The sequence below is a fragment of the Lampris incognitus genome, chromosome 5 (assembly GCF_029633865.1).
Source record: "Lampris incognitus isolate fLamInc1 chromosome 5, fLamInc1.hap2, whole genome shotgun sequence".
NCBI classification, from domain to species: Eukaryota; Metazoa; Chordata; class Actinopteri; order Lampriformes; family Lampridae; genus Lampris; species Lampris incognitus.
The window spans coordinates 69,979,335-69,998,417 of record NC_079215.1 but is presented as its reverse complement, the minus strand read 5'-3'; the positions used below and the strand labels follow the sequence as shown (position 1 = coordinate 69,998,417).

At 44.5% G+C, this 19,083-nt stretch overlaps 1 protein-coding gene across 1 annotated transcript in view; it reads right to left on the bottom strand.

Moving 5' to 3' along the window:
• LOC130112684 (CSC1-like protein 2) overlaps positions 1-19,083 on the bottom strand; it is a 157,437-nt gene that overhangs the window by 67,440 nt on the left and 70,914 nt on the right. Inside the window, exons 8-12 of the mRNA XM_056280146.1 lie at positions 12,469-12,520; positions 11,915-12,023; positions 10,624-10,694; positions 3,413-3,493; positions 2,923-3,046 (exon numbers count right to left, since the gene is read on the bottom strand). Coding sequence (XP_056136121.1) covers positions 2,923-3,046; positions 3,413-3,493; positions 10,624-10,694; positions 11,915-12,023; positions 12,469-12,520 — 437 coding nt within the window. The remainder of the gene's footprint in view (positions 1-2,922; positions 3,047-3,412; positions 3,494-10,623; positions 10,695-11,914; positions 12,024-12,468; positions 12,521-19,083) is intronic.

Below are 19,083 nucleotides of genomic sequence, written 5' to 3'. Positions count from 1 at the left end.
TATGCGGATCATAAGTCAGATTGGTCGAGGTGTGGGTTACCAACAACTGCCACCAGTACTGTTGGCCAGCAGGGTGCCGGTGGAAACTATGCTACTGTTGGGTAAAGGAGAAGAAGAGGGGAAGGCATATCCAGAGCCAGCGGAAGAGGAGGAATCAGAATCAGAATACTTGGTGACACACATTAGGTGGTTCTTCGACAGTCTGGAGTTTCCAGCAGCCTCCTGCAGTCATGATGGGTGACTAGTCATCTTGGGTATAAGCCACCGGGACCAACTTGTCATTGCAAAGACAGTGCTACTGAGGACTGCACACCCCCTGTGGCACTCTAAAAACCTCCTTGCATAGGTACCCACCTCTGACCATGGTGTACAATATCTGGCCTTACATCCGGTTGAAGTCTGGTGGCGTTGGGGTGTCTGGCAATGGGAGCAGGGTAGAATGGCCTGGGAGCTCCTAGTCAGAGCCCTGCACATCAGCAGCACAGGGCATATGGTCAATAGCAGCTGGGATTGAGTAGCAGTTGCTTTTGGCAGACCTCCATGTGATGAGCAGCCCTATTTATTGACCATACTGCTCACCCCAATTGGGGAGGGCCTCGAAAAGGTGGCCTAAAAATTGTCCACTCAACCAACCACCTCCTGGGTAGATTACCGAGCCTACCGGGAATTCCATCCTGTGGTAAAAACAAGAAAATTATCCCGTTCAAATTGGCAGCATGGAATGTTAGGACTCTCCTTGATAATGATGGTAACAGACCACATCGAAGGACTGTTCTGATTGCTGAGGAACTGAGACGCTACAACGTGGACATCCCTGCTCTCAGCAAAACCAGGCTCCTGGGTAAAGGCTCCCTGAGAGAGGAAGGAGGAGGATACAACTTTTCTGGAAAGGCTATCCCCCTGGCGGACAACATCAGCATGGTGTTGGACTGGCAGTCAAGAACAGTATTCTCGACAGCCTCACTGAAACACCCACCGGACGAAGTGAGAGGCTAACGACCCTCTGTACCCCCCTAGCAAAGCCACGCTATGCCACTCTGTGAAGTGCATATATGCCAACACTACCATCTGACAACGGTGTGAAGGACAGCTTCTACCAGCAACTAGATGAAGCCCTTCATCATATCCCAAAAAAGGACAACATCCTTCTTCTGGGAGACTTTAATGCTAGGGTGGGAAAGAACAATGGTATATGGAATGGAGTACTGAGTAGGCATGGGGTCGGTCAGGTTAATGCAAATGGTCGGAAGCTGCTAACACTCTGTGCAGAGCATGATCACACCATTATGAACACACTATTTCAGCAGAAGACCAAATACAAAACATCCTGGATGGAGCCACGATCTAAACACTGGCACCTGAGTGATTATATCATAACAAGACGTACGGACACTAGCTATGTCTTGTTGATCACCACCTGATCATGACAAAGCTCGACATCAAAGTGTGCCCCGCACAGTGTCTCAGAAAACCCATAAAAAAGCTATTGAACTGTGATAAATTGAAGTCAGCTCCAGCACGGAATGAGTTCCATCGCTCTGTGGGCACGATGGCACTAGACTTTGAGGCCATTCTGACAATTCCATGCAACTGACATGCATCTGACTTCTGACAATTCCATGCATCAGAAATGGACCTCCCTAACCTCACTGGCATTGGATGGTGGCATGGATGGCCATAAGAGGACCGGAATCAGCGCCATTTAATGTATGCACTGGAGTAAGGCAGGGGTGTGTTTCTGGTACCGGTACTCGTCAACATTTACCTCCTATGTGTCACAAAGCTTTTTCATAAACATCTGGAAGGCAGTAGTGGGATCACAATAGACTTTTGGCTAGATGGAAACCTCTTCAACATCAGAAGGCACCAGGCAACCACCAAGGTGTCAGCAGTGCAGGTCCTTGGGCTGCAGTATGCTGACGACTGCACTGCTGTAGCTGACACACCAGAAGACCTGCAAACCATCCTTGCCGCAGTTGTGAATGCTTACAGCAGGCTGAGTCTATCAGTCAACACCACCGAGACTGAGGTGTTATGCAAATGGAGGTCCAGCCCCCCACCCACTATGCCTGTCTTCACTATAGACCACCAGCCACTCTCAGTTGCTTTATCTTTCAAATACTTGGGCAGCATCCTTTCTGAGGGCTGCAGCACTGATCACAAACTCATTATAGAATCAAACAAGCCTCTGTAGCCTTCGGCAAACTCCAACGTAAGGTCTTCCAAAACAAACACATCCACCTGCGCACCAAGATTGCCGTTTACAAAACCGTCTACATCACAACTCTCCTATACAGTTTTGAAGCCTGGGTCACATACAGCCACCATGTAAAGTTGCTGGAGCGGTTCCACATAAGGTGTCTGCAGCGAATCATGGGGATCACGGGGCGTGACCGTGTTACCCATACCGAGATTGTTGCTAGGACAAACTGCAAGAGCACAGAAGCCACGGTCACTGAACACCAACTGCACTGGCTTGGGCATGTCATCAGGATGCCTCAAGAACGCCTGCTATGTCAATTTCTGTATGGACAACTTCATCTGGACCACCGGTCCGCAGATGGTCAGAAGAAGATACAAGGACCAGCTAAAAACTTGGCTGAAGAAGTGTCGTATTGACCCCTTGAGACTGGAATAAGCTGCCATTAACCTTGCGAACTGGCAGGGGATCTGCCACAGAGGTGTAGAGCAGCTGGAAATGGACAGGAATGTGAAAAAACAACCACAGAAAGGACTAAGGAGACACACAACCATGCCTGTCCCCACTAACTCACACTTCATATGCCCCACGTGCAATAACACTTGTGGATCAAGAACTGGACTCTACAGTCATCGAGGAGGGACGTCATCATCGGACTCGATGGACTACCAGCAAGCAAGCGTGTGTGTGTGTGTGCGTGTGTGTGTTCATCGGGGAGTTACCTCCTCACAGCCCGTGATGGCGCAGCAGCAAAGATGGCCGCATGGTTTGGGGTTGATCATGGTGGGCACATGTTCCTTTGCCATCAGGTCAGTGAAGAACTTTTTACTGCGCTCTGTCTTCTTCCTGTGGAAATGCAAACACACACACACACACACACACACACACACACACACACACACACACACACACACACACACACACACACACACACACACACACACACACACACACACACACACACACACACACGGGCAAAAACAGGCACAAGTTATATAAATATTAATGTGACTTGCATTTACACATGCTTTACCATCGATCTGTTCATCCATTCATCAGTCCCATCTATCATCTACTCCTACGTTTCCACATCTGTCTGCCTGACTGCCTGCCTGCCTGTCTGTCTGTCTGCCTGCATGTCTGTCTGTCTGTCCAAGTGTCTGTCTCTGTATCTATTGGATGAGTTACTCCTACAGAATAAAAGTGTGGTACCTTTCAGCATTGAGCGCCATCAGTTTAGCCACGTTGTAACAGATCCTGGCCTCCAGCACGGTGCAGTTCTCATAGGCTTGTCTGTTGACAAGAGGACGACAAGCCAGGATACAAAGAATTTAGTACACTTATTAAAACATATCAGATGACAGTCATTTCTTTATTTCCACTATTACACCTAAACCTCCCACTCCATGGACATGTAGTCAGAATAAATGACAGATCGATATCCTATATCAAAGTTCAAAACAAAATGCCATAGTGCCTGCACCAATCATGACAACTTATACTCTTACTCCATTAAAACACTGTACACAGCACGCCCCCTAACTATGACATGTCCTATTGGTGTAGACAGGGAAAGGGGGAGGGGGGGTCAGCCACTATTGATGTAGACAGGGAAAAGGTATGGGGTTAGCTACTATTGGTGTAGACAGGGAAAGGGGGAGGGGGGGTCAGCCACTATTGGTGTAGACAGGGAAAAGGGGAGGGGTTAGCTACTATTGGTGTAGACAGGGGGAAGGGGAGGGGGTTAGCTACTATTGGTGTAGACAAGGAAAAGGGGAAGGGGGTTAGCTACTATTGGTGTAGACAGGGAAAAGGGGAGGGGTTAGCTACTATTGGTGTAGACAGGGGGAAGGGGAGGGGGTTAGCTACTGTTGGTGTAGACAGGGAAAGGGGGAGGGGTTAGCTACTATTGGTGTAGACAGGGAAAAGGGGAGGGGGTTAGCTACTGTTGGTGTAGACAGGGAAAAGGGGAGAGGTTAGCTACTATTGGTGTAGACAGGGAAAAGGGGAGGGGTTAGCTACTATTGGTGTAGACAAGGAAAAGGGGAAGGGGGTTAGCTACTATTGGTGTAGACAGGGAAAAGGGGAGGGGTTAGCTACTATCGGTGTAGACAGGGGGAAGGGGAGGGGGTTAGCTACTGTTGGTGTAGACAGGGAAAGGGGGAGGGGTTAGCTACTATTGGTGTAGACAGGGAAAAGGGGAGGGGGTTAGCTACTGTTGGTGTAGACAGGGAAAAGGGGAGAGGTTAGCTACTATTGGTGTAGACAGGGAAAAGGGGAGGGGTTAGCTACTATTGGTGTAGACAGGGAAAAGGGGAGGGGGTTAGCTACTATTGGTGTAGACAGGGAAAAGAGGAGGGGGTTAGCTACTATTGGTGTAGACAGGGAAAAGGGGAAGGGGTTAGCTACTGTTGGTGTAGACAGGGAAAAGGGGAGGGGTTAGCTACTATTGGTGTAGACAGGGAAAAGGGGAGGGGGTTAGCTACTATTGGTGTAGACAGGGAAAGGGGGAGGGGGTTAGCTACTGTTGGTGTAGACAGGGAAAAGGGGAGGGGTTAGCTACTATTGGTGTAGACAGGGAAAAGGGGAGGGGGTTAGCTACTGTAGGTGTAGACAGGGAAAACAACAACTAGAATGAATATTATTCATTACATTACATTATATTACATTACATTACAGTCATTTAGCCGACGCTTTTATCCAAAGCGACTTACAATAAGTTTATTTAACGTAGGAAATCAGGAGAACTACTAAGGTGGGACAATGTTTTAGAAAACACTCAGCACTGCAAATATACTTTTGCTCTGGTGGATACAGAAGTGATCAGAAAGTTGGTCTCTGAGTTAAAACCCTCTATGTGCTTGCTTGCTTGACCCATACCTACCCCATTTTCTAAAACCAGTTTTAACTGCCTGTCAGAGGAATATTAAGAACTGTAAATCACTCGCTGTCCACAGCACTTTCCCTGATGCAGTTATGATGGCCATGGTGAGACTTCTCAAAAAAAGTAACATACTTTTATCAGCTCTGAGCAACTCCCCGCCCACATTGAGTGGTGGTAAGTAACGAAGTAAAAATACTTTGTTACTTTACTTAAGTATTTTTCCTCAAACAAAGTAACATAGCTTTATCAGCTCTTAGTAACTCCTCGCCCATATCAAACATCCTTCTTAGGTAAGATTTTGGAAAAAGTTGTTTTGGAAAAGGGGGGGGGGCTAGCTACTATTGGTGTAGACAGGGAAAAGGGGAGGGGGTTAGCTACTGTTGGTGTAGACAGGGAAAAGAGGAGGGGGTTAGCTACTGTTGGTGTAGACAGGGAAAAGGGGAGGGGGTTAGCTACTATTGGTGTAGACAGGGAAAAGGGGAGGGGGTTAGCTACTATTGGTGTAGACAGGGAAAAGGGGAGGGGGTTAGCTACTGTTGGTGTAGACAGGGAAAAGGGGAGGGGGTTAGCTACTGTTGGTGTAGACAGGGAAAAGAGGAGGGGGTTAGCTACGGTTGGTGTAGACAGGGAAAAGAGGAGGGGGTTAGCTACGGTTGGTGTAGACAGGGAAAAGAGGAGGGGGTTAGCTACTATTGGTGTAGACAGGGAAAAGGGGAGGGGGTTAGCTACTGTTGGTGTAGACAGGGAAAAGGGGAGGGGGTTAGCTACTATTGGTGTAGACAGGGAAAAGAGGAGGGGGTTAGCTACTATTGGTGTAGACAGGGAAAAGGGGAAGGGGTTAGCTACTGTTGGTGTAGACAGGGAAAAGGGGAGGGGTTAGCTACTATTGGTGTAGCCAGGGAAAAGGGGAGGGGTTAGCTACTATTGGTGTAGACAGGGAAAAGAGGAGGGGGTTGGCTACTATTGGTGTAGACAGGGAAAAGGGGAAGGGGTTAGCTACTGTTGGTGTAGACAGGGAAAAGGGGAGGGGTTAGCTACTATTGGTGTAGCCAGGGAAAGGGGGAGGGGTTAGCTACTATTGGTGTAGACAGGGAAAAGGGGAGGGGGTTAGCTACTGTTGGTGTAGACAGGGAAAAGGGGAGGGGTTAGCTACTGTAGGTGTAGACAGGGAAAACAACAACTAGAATGAATATTATTCATTACATTACATTACAGTCATTTAGCCGACGCTTTTATCCAAAGCAACTTACAATAAGTTTATTTAACGTAGGAAATCAGGAGAACTACTAAGGTGGGACAATGTTTTAGAAAACACTCAGCACTGCAAATATACTTTTACTCTGGTGGATACAGAAGTGATCAGAAAGTTGGTCTCTGAGTTAAAACCCTCTATGTGCTTGCTTGCTTGACCCATACCTACCCCATTTTCTAAAACCAGTTTTAACTGCCTGTCAGAGGAATATTAAGAACTGTAAATCACTCGCTGTCCACAGCACTTTCCCTGATGCAGTTATGATGGCCATGGTGAGACTTCTCAAAAAAAGTAACATACTTTTATCAGCTCTGAGCAACTCCCCGCCCACATTGAGTGGTGGTAAGTAACGAAGTAAAAATACTTTGTTACTTTACTTAAGTATTTTTCCTCAAACAAAGTAACATAGCTTTATCAGCTCTTAGTAACTCCTCGCCCATATCAAACATCCTTCTTAGGTAAGATTTTGGAAAAAGTTGTTTTGGAAAAGGTTAATACTTTCATTAAAAACAATAAAGTCGGGGGCGCCCGGGTAGCATAGCGGTCTATTCCGTTGCCTACCAACACAGGCACTGGGACTATCGGTTCGAATCCCCGTGTTGCCTCAGGCTTGGTCGTGCATCCCTACAGATACAACTGGCCATGTCTATGGGTGGGAAGCCGGATGTGGGTATGTGTGCCAGTCGCTGCACTAGCGCCTCCTCTGGTCGGTCGGTCGGAGGGGGAACTGGGGGGAATCGTGCGATCCTCCCACACGCTAGGTCCCCCTGGTGAACATCCTCACTGTCAGGTGAAAGAAGTAGCTCGCAACTCCACATGTATGGGAGGAGACATGTGGTAGACTGCAGCCCTCCCCGGATCGGCAGAGGGGGTGGAGCAGAGATCGGGATGGCTCTGATGAGTGGGGTAATTGGCCAAGTACAGTTGGGGAGAAAAAGGGGGAAAACAAAAAAACAAAACAAAAACAAAAATAATAAAGTATTTCAGACTTCAGTGAAGTTTCAGAGCCCACCACAGCACAGAGACTGCATTGGTTAAAGTGGTGAACAATTTAAGAATTAACACTGATTCAGTGTTGATCAATCTTCACAGTCCAAGTTCACTTAGATGTTAGTACAGCTTTTGATACCGTCAACCATGAAATCCTACTTCACAGACTTAAAAACTGGCTTGATCTCCCAGGAATGCTTTTACATGGGTTTAGATCATATTTGACTGGCTTGGAGGTTTTTGCTTCTCAGGGTGACTACTCCTCAAAGAAAACAGACATAACCTGTGGGATCTCACAAGGCTCTATTTAAGGTCCAGTCCTCTTTAGCCTCTATAGGCTACCACTTGGCAATGTGGTCAAAAAGCATAAAATCGAGTTTCATAGCTATTAAGATAACGATCACTTCAAGACCGATACCGATACCATGACAGGCAGCTCAACTGGAGCCCATTGAACAAATGTTCTGTTCATGCAGCTAGAGAGCTATGAAAATAAACCAAATGAAGAGCCTGCTGCAAGGATCATCAAGAAAAATGAAATCTCTCACAGCTGAAGCAAAACGTGTGCAGTGCTGACAAAGGTCCACCAGTACAGATAAGCCCCTGGCAGCACGGGTCAGCCACCAGCTCTAACCACTGTAGACCCAAAAGTGAATCGAACAGCTCTGCAGCATGCTCATTCTGAGATGCATGCACTGTCTTGTATAGACAATGATGGTACAAGACCACCACCTCATGAGCAGCAGGTTCCAGCACACAGTGGTGCCCAGTTTTGCTGTCATCCACCGCCCAACAACAGCAAGTCTTACAATCACACAACCTACAATGAACCTCCAAGCAAGTCAGTGGTGCATGACATCATGGTGAAACTAGTGGAGGACCTGTGCAAGAATAATATTCCATTCTCCCTTCTCATTGGTGACTTGCCCACCTACAAGATGATTGTTCAGCTTAAGGCAGAGAATCCGGAAATGTTCAAGGACATCATCCCAAATCTTGGTGCTTTCCACCAGCAAAAGTCCTACATCTATGCTATCTACAAGAGAGTCAAGTCAAGTCAAGTTAAGTTTATTTATATAGCACATTTAAAACAACCACAGTTGAACCAAAGTGCTGCACAAGCTTAAAATACAATATAAAATAACTGACACATATGAATATAAAAATATATGTAAAGAAGACATATTAAATAAAGAACATAAAAGATAAACAATAAAACATAAGAGTAAAAGTATATTTGCATAATAAAATCATGGTGTCAAGCTCAACTTAAATTGAATGCCAGTGAGAAGAGGTAGGTCTTTAACCAAGATTTAAAAGCCTCTAGGGTCTGAGCAGTTCTTGTGTGTACTGGTAAGTTGTTCCAGAGATCAGGGGAAGCAACTGCAAAGGCTCTGTCACCCCTGTTCTTAAGCCTGGATCTGGGAACATGTAAGAGCATCTGGTTTGTTGACCTGAGTGCTCTGGCTGGTGTATGATGATATATTAGCTCAGATAAATAAGATTGTGCCAGCCCATTTAAAGACTTAAAAACAAGTAATAAAATCTTAAACTGGATCCTAAAACAGACAGGAAGCCAATGAAGGGAGGCCAGTACAGGCATCATGTGATCACATAATTTCTTTACTGTCAGCAGGCGAGCAACTGTATTTTGTACAAGCTGCAGGCGACGAAGCGACGACTGAGCTACACCAACATACAATGAACAACAATAACCCAAACAAAAGGTAATAAATGCATGAATTATCCTTTCAAGATCATTTGGAGGGAGATAGGCCTTTACTTTTCCCAGAAGTCATAATTGAAAAAAACTTATTTTGACTACTGAGCTTATTTGTTTGTCAAAGTTAAAAGAGCTGTCAAACATCACCCCAAGATTCCTAACAGAAGAGTGACTGTAGGAAGCTAAAGGGCCAAGAGCACTATCATAACCATCCAGAAGATCAGGTTATCCATGTACACTAATTTCAGTCTTATTTTGATTTAGTTTCAGCAAGTTTAACTCAATCCGTGTTTTGACATTCTTTAAATAACTCAGCAAAGCCTGTATAGAATCTCTGCTCTTTGATTTTATTTTTTTTTATTTATTTATTTTTTTTTTATTTATAAATTTATTTCTGATTTTTCCCTTTTTTCTCCCAATTTAGTGGCCAATCGATCCCTATTTTAATTCAAACACCCACCCTCGCACTGTATGCGTTCGCCAACTGCATCTCTCCGGCCGGCAGTCTCGAAGGAGACCGCCTCGCCACTTTCGTGACAAGGCGACTCCAAGCCGAACCACTGTTTTTCCGACACACACAGAGACGCATTCACGTGACGAACACAAGCCGACTCCGCCCCCCTCCCGAAGACAGCGTTGCTAATGATCGCTGCTTCGTCGAGTCCGGCCATAGTCGGATCTGACGAGACCGGGGCGCGAACCCCAGTCCCCAGTGGGCAACTGCATCGACACAGAGCCGATGCTTAGACCGCTACGCCACCGCGGACCGTGCTCTTTGATTTTATAGGCAGACAGATTTACAAATCATCAGCAAACAATGAAAAGATGTATTATGTTTTTTTTTAAATGGACCCCAAGGGCAGCATATACAATGAGAAGAGAATGGGGCCCAAAATGGAGCCTTGGGGGACCCCACAATTAAGTGGGGCCGCAGCTGAAGAGAAGTGGTCTATATGCACAGTAAAAGCTTGTATTTGACAGATAAGACTTGAACCATTCTAGGGCAGTGCCTTTAATGCCTACACACAGCTCAAGGCGTGATACAAGAATATTATGGTTAACCGTGTCGAGGGCAGCAGTCAGGTCCAAAAGCACGAGAACAGCAGAGTTCCCAGAGTCCATAGTTAAAAGAAGATCATTAAAAAACTCTTAAAAGGACTGTTTCAGTGCTGTGACGTGATCTGAAACCAGACTGGAACTTTTCAGAAATGCCATTAATTTCTAGGTGCATTTGTAATTGTATATAAACTGTTTTCTCTAAGACTCAAGGGCTCTGGCATTGCACTCTGGTTACAGCAGGGGTGGTAATGGAGGGGTCTGCTGACCAAGCACAATTAGGCTATATGTTACATTAAAAATGTTTTTTATCAAAAAAAGTATATTAAAAATGTTTTTTATTGAATTGCTATGCATGCCCGTGTTAATGGCCTTGCATGCCACCGTGAGCATGGCTGTCACAGGTTGCCAACCCCTGACTTGGACCATAAAAACTGGCAGTGTGGTGGTACATGCTAAGTGTTGGGTTTTGAGGTAAGATTCAGAGAACCAGAAGTAAAAAACACAGAGGAACTTACTCAAAGTGCTGCTTGATGTGGCTTTCCTCAGCGTATTTGGAAATCCCGTTAATAAATAAAGTGCGTTTTACCTGAAAGAGAAAACAGATTTGGTGTTGAATGTTCTTACTGACAGATTGATAAACTGATATCTTCTGTCAGAAAATGTGATTTGAACAAAGTTCATGTTACTGGTGAATTTCATATTGCCTAGTGTAGAAGTAGTGCTGGAAATTGTTTTGTGAATTTTACACTTTTGAAAAAACATTAAACAAAAATGGAGTTTAATGATTTAATACTAGGACCTTTCTCCATGGTCAGGTAAACAACATGCACAGTGTACACACTGTTGGAAAAGTTCACATCATCTTTTAGAATAAAAGTGTAAAGGTGTGGTGTTAATGTGGGGTGAAGGTTCAACTCTTTAAGAAACAAGTCTTAACTAAAGCTGGGTTAGGGTTAGGATTAGAGTTAGGGTTAGTGTTAGGGTTAAGGCTAGTGTTAGGTTTAGGGTTAGAGCAGCCTGAATCCCTGCTGTTTATCCATTGTTTGGTTTTGGGTGCGGGTTAGAGTTAGGATTAGGATTAGGGTTAGAATTAGGGTTAGGGTAAGTGTTACTGTTAGGTTTAGGGTTAGGGTTAGTGCTAGGGTTCGGGTTCAGGTTAGAGTTAGTGTTAGGGTTAAGGTTAGAGCAGCCTGAATCTCTGCTGTTCATCCATTGTTTGGTTTTGGGTTAGGGTTAGAGTTAGGGTTCAGGGTTAGGGTTAGTGTCAGGGTTAGGGTTAGAGCAGGCTGAATCCCTCCTGTTTATCCATTGTTTGGTTTTGGGTTCGGGTTAGAGTTAGGATTTGGGTTAGGGTTAGAGTTAGGGTTAGGGTTAGGATTTAGGGTAAGTGTTAGAGTTAGGGTTCGGGTTAGAGTTAAGGTTAGGGTTAGAGCAGCCTGAATCCCTGCTGTTTATCCATTGTTTGGTTTTGGGTGAGGGTTTGGGTTAGAGTTAAGGTTAGAGTTAGGGTTAGTGTTAGGGTAAGTGTTAGTGTTAGGGTTCGGGTTAGGGTTAGTGTTAAAGTTAGGGTTCGGGTTAGGGTTAGGGTTAGAGCAGCCTGAATCCCTGCTGTTCATCCATTGTTTGGTTTTGGGTTGCAGCTGAAGCAGAATTCATTTCAAAGCTCTCAGTATTTGTTTAAATTATGAGCTAACATGGATTTCTGATGTCAGATAGCGCTACTTTAGGGCATGCTTACCTGTCTACATGGATGAAAAAGACATGTATCATTTCAGTGTGTGTTTAATTAGTTGGTTAAAATCTCACCAGGTCATCCTCCTTGTAGTGCATCTTGGATGTGTGTCGTCTCATACTATACACCGTCAGCAGGAGGTACATGAAGGCAAAAGTTGTGTGAAGCCACAACAGATTTGTCCTGGAAGAAAAAAAAACTAATTTATATTACAATCCTAAAGATCATTTGTGAGTATAACTGTGTCTCTTGTGTAGGTGTTGGTAAGGTGACTGCTGTTTGTGATCCATTCAAAAGTAATGAGTCCCCCATTCCATTGTAACTTTAAATAAACTGGATTTATTAACAACAATCCAACCATTTTTGTTTTCACTGAAAGATAAATGCTAATACTGTGATGAAAACCCACACACAGAAGAAACCTGACTGTAGGTCAGAGGTGGCAAAACCAGGCCCAGAAAGTGAAAGTCCTTACCGTGTATTTCCCTAACCCATGTGGTAAATCAGTTGAGTTCATTCCTCTACCTAGCTGAAGAGTGGTGTGGATTATAATCCACTGGTTGAGCAAACACACGGTTAGTACATTTACTCTCGGAACCTGGTCTTGCCATCTCTGCTGTAGACTCACCCAGACTTTAGGTTGGCGATTGTAGTTCGTCCAAAGCTGTAGGCGTTGTTTTCTGGTGGAAAAACGGAGCAGATCTGAGTGGTCAATAGGAAACAACATGGATGCAGTTCTCTCTTTCAGAGAAATGAGTGGAGTGGCATTTCACCCCTGTCACGTCCACATGCATCAGTTTAAAGAAACCAGATATGCTGATGATGATGTCCTCTTTAAAGTTTTACCTTTCTTAACGGTCACAGACCAACACACATCATACATCACATACACACAGGGCACCACGCAGTACTGAAACCAACCAGTCAAACGTACAAGACACATGTAGAAAAACTAAAGCAGGGTGGTTCATCTGAAGTCAAGCTAATTCTCCCTAACCCCTACACTGTGAGGGTCCTCATATCAGACCTATCAAGAAGAACACTGTGAGGGTCCTCATACCAGAGCTACCAAGAAGAACACTGTGAGGGTCCTCATACCAGACCCATTAAGAAGAACAGAGAATGATTCCTTTCATTAGTAACTGTACACAGACTAGCAGAGTTTCAGTTCACACGAAGAATTAAAGATCCAGTCCTGTGATTTGTTTCCATCAGACAGGTTTTATTGTGCAATATTAATGTTATGAGTCATTTTTTCATCTTTGGAAGCATTGTTTGGTTTGTTGTAACTGTTTCAGCACCCCCTCTCTAAACACAGCCAATTCTAAGCAAGTTGACTTCTACTGTAAAACACACAATCTGACAAACAGATGATGACAATTAATTGACTGTCCAATCAAATCAGGGCATTAGATGATGTAATTTATTACCAGAAGCTGATTGGTTTTCTGAAACAGTTTAGTTATGCTGACGATTAGGAGAGTTTCTCATGGGGTATAAGTCATATTTTTACAACAACAACAGCAGTCTTAATATTTTGGGTAACTTTACATTAACAAAACTGTTAAAATAAATTGAGTTCAGAAGACATGATTTTCATTGTGCTCGGTCTTTAAGACTGCATTCCTATGACAGCTTAAAATAAGCCTCTAGCATTCATGCTACATGAGCCATGAGCTGAGAGCCTTGTCTATATATCTGGGGCTGGAGCTCATAGCTCACAACTGCTACAGCAATGCTGCATCATCTATGTAGGGACCAATGCTACCCAGATGAATCAGCCTGAGGCCCCTTGTCTATCTGGGGCTACAGCCCATAGCTCGCACAACTGCTAGAGCAATGCTGCATCATCTATGTAGAGACCAATGCTACCCAGAGGAATCAGCCTGAGGTCAGAAAGCAGAGTCGACATCAATTCTTTCTGTCTGGCCCCCTCTTCTATGAGAGGGAATGACAACACATGCACAGCCAAACCTACAACTTGCCTTCTTGACCCCCACCCTGCTAAACTTTTCAAAGAACTTTGGTGATTCCTGGGTCCACTGATACTCAATATTATAAATGCATCTCTTACCTCAGGCAGTGTTGCTACTAGTTCTAAACCTGCCATGATTAAACCTCAATTAAAAAAATACCTCTTGATCTGGGGGTTCTCAATTATTATAGACACATCTCCAACCTGCCTTTCATTTCCACAATTTTGGAAAGAGTTGAAGCTGATCAACTTTCGACCTATCTTTCCAACAACAATCACATGATGAGATGGCACCGTACTACGATGACTCTCTACAAGCTACTCTCGCTTTGTTTTTGTTTTCATGTTGTACGTCGCTTTGGTTTCACAAAACATGTCTTGCACAATTACCTATGATCGCCAGACTTTACTGAACATAAGATTATACGTTCCCAACAGCTGGAAGCCACAGGACTTGCTGAGAGAGATTACCCAAAACAAAGATGTACCATCAAGGAATAATAGCCACAGACAGAGCTGCCGGAGGAGAGATTAACAAGGTGGCACCCTAGTGAGGCTATGACATGTTTTTTGAGGTCTGAAAGCAACTGAGGCATGATGTTTGGAACCAAAAGGTGAGACACATATGTTCCAAACATCATGTCTCAGTTGCTTTTAAACCCTAAAATATGCTGTGCCAGAAATTGGTCCACCCCAAGGATTGGGTCCCCTGGCACAAACAGAGCAACATAGCGTACACTGTTAAGTGCCAGGAGGGTTGCCATGACTTGTACATTGGGGAAACCAAACACACGCTGGCCAAGAGGATGGCACAACACAGGAGCGGTAACACATCAGGCCAGGACTCCACAGTCTACACCATCTACAGGCCAGGACTCCACAGTCTACACCATCTACAGGTCAGGACTCCACAGTCTACACCCTCTACAGACCAGGACTCAACAGTCTACAACATCTACAGGCTAGTGGCCACTCTTTCAAGGATGAGGATGTGCACATCCTTGATGGGGAGTCAAAGAACGGCCATCTATGTGAAGAGGGAACGACCATCCATTGAACCGAGGGGGGGGCCTAAGAGTATGTCTGTTGCCACCCTACAGTGTTGTGATTGCAACTATTCCCCAAACCTCTGTTAATAGTACACATGGCCACTATAATTCTAGTTAATGGTTATGGTAATTTGCATATGAAACCAACAGCTAGTTTTGGATGTTACGCAACTGTTCTGTTTATAAAGGTGGGGATACCTGCAGTCAGTTGAGACTGAAGAGGTCACTTGGATGAGTGATGAAACATTTCTCTCAGTAGATATTGTGTCCACAGGAACAGATCCAACTTTCTTTGATTTCCTTACCATGATTATTGAGCATGCATAAAGACATAAAACCAGAGAGCTTTTCTGTGCACTGCATGGACTGTTCCATGACAACTACTGGCAAGGTAAAGGGAGGTGTGTATGCTTCTCTGTTAGCAGTTCATGGTGATCCAACATGGAAATAGTCTCTCAGTCCTGTTAGCCAATGTTGGAACAACTAAAAACAAGGTGCAGACCATTCTATCTCCCAAGAGAATTCCCTGTGTGTTGTTAACTGCTGCCTAGATACTGCCACAAGCTACTACTGCAGAGGTGCTGGATGAACTGTATGGAGCCATTAGCCGGCAAGACAATGTGCACCCTGAGGCCATTTCAATTGTGGCAGGAATTTTAACCACTGTAACCTCTGTGCTAATAAATACCAGCATGTCACCTATCCAACCCGAAGTAATAATATAGTACTAAGACTCTTGACCATTGTTACGCCACGATCAAGGCACCTTACAGGTCTATCCCACGACCTCACTTTGGGAAATTTGACCACCTGTCAGTACTTTTGCTTCCTGCCTACAAGCAGAAAGTGAAGTGTGTGCAGCCCACTGTGAGGACATTACAGTGCTGGACTGCAGAACACAAATCTAACCTTCAGGGATGTTTTGACTCAACAGACTGGTCAATCTTAAAGGATTCAGCCTTGAGTTTGGGTGGGTATGCTGAATCAGTCACCGGCTGTGTTAGATTCGGTTGTGGATAACTGTATCCCAGTATGGACTATTGGCTCCTACCCCAACCAGAAGTCCTGGATTTACATAAACATTCGCCTGAGGTTGAGGGAGCATACCACTGCTTTTAAATCAGGGGACAAGGAATGGCACAAAAAAATCCAGGTATGACCGAAGGAGTGCCATCAACGCCACAAAAAGACAATATAGGGACAAACTAGAAAATGACTATAGTGGCTGTGAATTGCGGTGCATGTAGAGGGGGCTGCAGGTGATTACAGACTATGAATCTAAACCCAGCGTGGCTATCAACACCTCTGCCTCTCTCTCGGAGGAGCTCAACAACTTTTATGCCCACTTTGAAGCTCACAACTTGGGCCCAGTGACAGCAGCACAGTGCCCACCTGATGAAGTCGATCTACAGGTGACAGAGGCTTATATGAGTAAAATTTTTAAAAGGATGAAGGCTGATAAAGCTGCTGGCCCAGACGGCATCCCTTCTGCTGTCCTCAAGGCACATTACACTCAGCTATCTCAGGTTTTTACTGAAATTTTTAACCTGTTCCTGTCACTGTGCTTGGTTCCACTGTGTTTTAAGAAAACCACCATTGTGCCTGTACCTGGGAAAACACCTGTCTCTTGCCTTAATGATGACTGACCTGTTGCTTTGACCTCTGTTATTATGAAGTGCCTGGAAAGATTGGTTACATCATATATAAAATGTAACATTCCTGCTACCCTTGCCTACTGCTCCAATAGATCTGTAGATGATGCTATCTCACTTGCTCTGCATACTGCTTTAGTACACCTGGAAAAGAAAAATACCTATGTCAGAATGTTGTTTATTGATTACAGTTCTGCTTTTAATACAATAATAACCATCTAAATTGGTGTTGAAACTCAGAGGTCTTGGTCTGGGCAACTCTATCTGCAATTGGCTGTTTGATTTCCTGACAGGCAGGCCCCAGAATGTGAGAATAGGTAAAAGACACTCATTCACATAAGTTCTTACGCCCTATTGTACAGACTTATTACACACAACTGTGTTGCCAAATATGACAACAACAGCATCATTAAATTCGCAGATGACACCACAGTGATTGGACTAATAAGTGATAATGATGAGAGGGCCTATAGGAAGGAAGTGGAAGATTTATCCATATGGTGCCATGATAACAACCTCTCTCTAAATGTCAAGAAGACAAAAGAAATCATTGTTGACCTAGATGTGCGGTACGCAGGCTCTCCAGTGTGTGCATATTCCCTGATGCCCACGAACCAGCCCCCAGCTATGGGTTAAATAGTGCCACTGCCTCATAGATACCTCGGGAAAGGAATAGGCTATGGCAGTAAACCCCTACACAAAAGCAATGTCCACAGGGCTGTTGTTTTGTGTTTTTCTTGCCCTTTTGTATGTGTCTAAGTGGGAGAATACTGCTGGCGTCATGTGTGGCTGCTTCTCCCTCTCGTAGCCCTCCTTCCCATCCACCCCTGTATGTTGTGTTATGTTTGTTTGTTGCCTTGTTTCACTGCCGTTTATTGTAAAGCCACTTTGAGTGTTAGAAAAACACTATATAAGATTGATATATTATTATTATTATTAATAATAATAATAATGTATGAATTCATTGTGTACATTGTCTATATTTTTTTGTTTTTGGGATGGTGTCCTAGTGTCTTTTGTCCTTGTGTCCCTTGTGTTAAGGCAGAGAGCCAGAGCACAAGAATTTCATTATATTCTAGATAAGTACATATGACAAGTTGAACTTGAACCATGTAAATCTGTATTTAAAGCCTGTCATTCCACTGTCTGTGAATGTTCTCATTCATCCAGGTCATGGTTATGCAAAGGAGTTGAATCAAGTGCAACTGGACTTGGTATATATCCGTGAAGACGTTTTGCCTCTCATCCAAGAGGCTTCCTCAGTTCGTGCCTTTCTGACTAGACCAAGCTAGTCTGACTGGCTGCTGATGAGACTCAGAATTTATCCTCTAGGAGTCGTTGTCAGAGCTATAGATGTCCATGACTCTTTGTGTTCTGATGTTTAGATGTTTACCAACGTCCGTCGCTAACAGAGCCATAGATATGAGTGGCTCTTTCGGACGTTGGTTAACATCTAAACATCGGGACACAAAGAGCCATGGACATCTATAGCTCTGACAACGACTCCTAGAGGATAAATTCTGAGTCTCATCACCAGCCAGTCAGACTAGCTTTGTCTAGTCAGAAAGGCACGAACTGAGGAAGCCTCTTGGATGAGAGGTGAAACGTCTTCACGGATATGTACCAAGTCCAGTTGCACTTGATTCAACTGCTTTGGATGTCATTCCACTGAAACTGCACTCACAAAAGTGGTGAATGCCCTTTTGCTTGCTTTGGATTCCAATTCTGCATCAGCACTACTGTTGCTTGATATTAGCGCAACTTTTGACACCACTGATCATGGTATACCTTTGGACTGCCTTGAGAATTACCAAAGTCAGGGGTGGCTAACCATGTGCCATGGAGAGCTATGTGTATGAGAATTACTGAGGTCAGCAGTGGCTAACATGTGCCATGGAGAGCCATTTGCATGAGAATTATTGAGGTCAGGGGTGGCTAACATGTGCCATGGAGAGCCATTTGCATGAGAATTACTGAGGTCAGGGGTGGCTAACATGTGCCATGGAGAGCTTTGTGTATGAGAATTACCAAGGTCAGCGGTGACTAACATGTGCTACATTCATCCTCTTTGGTTGAAGGGTTGCTGGTCAGTGGAATCACCTGGTGTGGAGTCCGGCTGGAATGAACCTGTATACACGTGGCTCTCCATGGCACATGGTTAGCCACCCCTGCTTACAACAATATAGTAGAGTGTGGACTTTCTTACTTCACTTTAACCCAGACTGTGAAATAAAATATCTGTGTATGAGAACTACCCCTGGTTGGGTTATGGTCAAAGGTTTTGAGGACTATTTCTGATGTGTCGTACTGTTTCCATCTTGTGTATTTGGGTATTGTGTCTTGATGCATGCTGAATAATCCAGGTAAGAAAAATCAAAGGAGGTAGACTCTGATTCAACCTTCTCTGAACTATTCACCGAGTTCCTTCTGTCAACACTGTTTATTCATTACTGATGTTGCTAGGCACTTTGGTCATCATTGGTTGTTTTTAATGTACATTATGAATGCTGATGTGGGCTGGGGGAAACGGCATTTCGTTTCACTTCATGTGCAAAAGTACGTGAGGT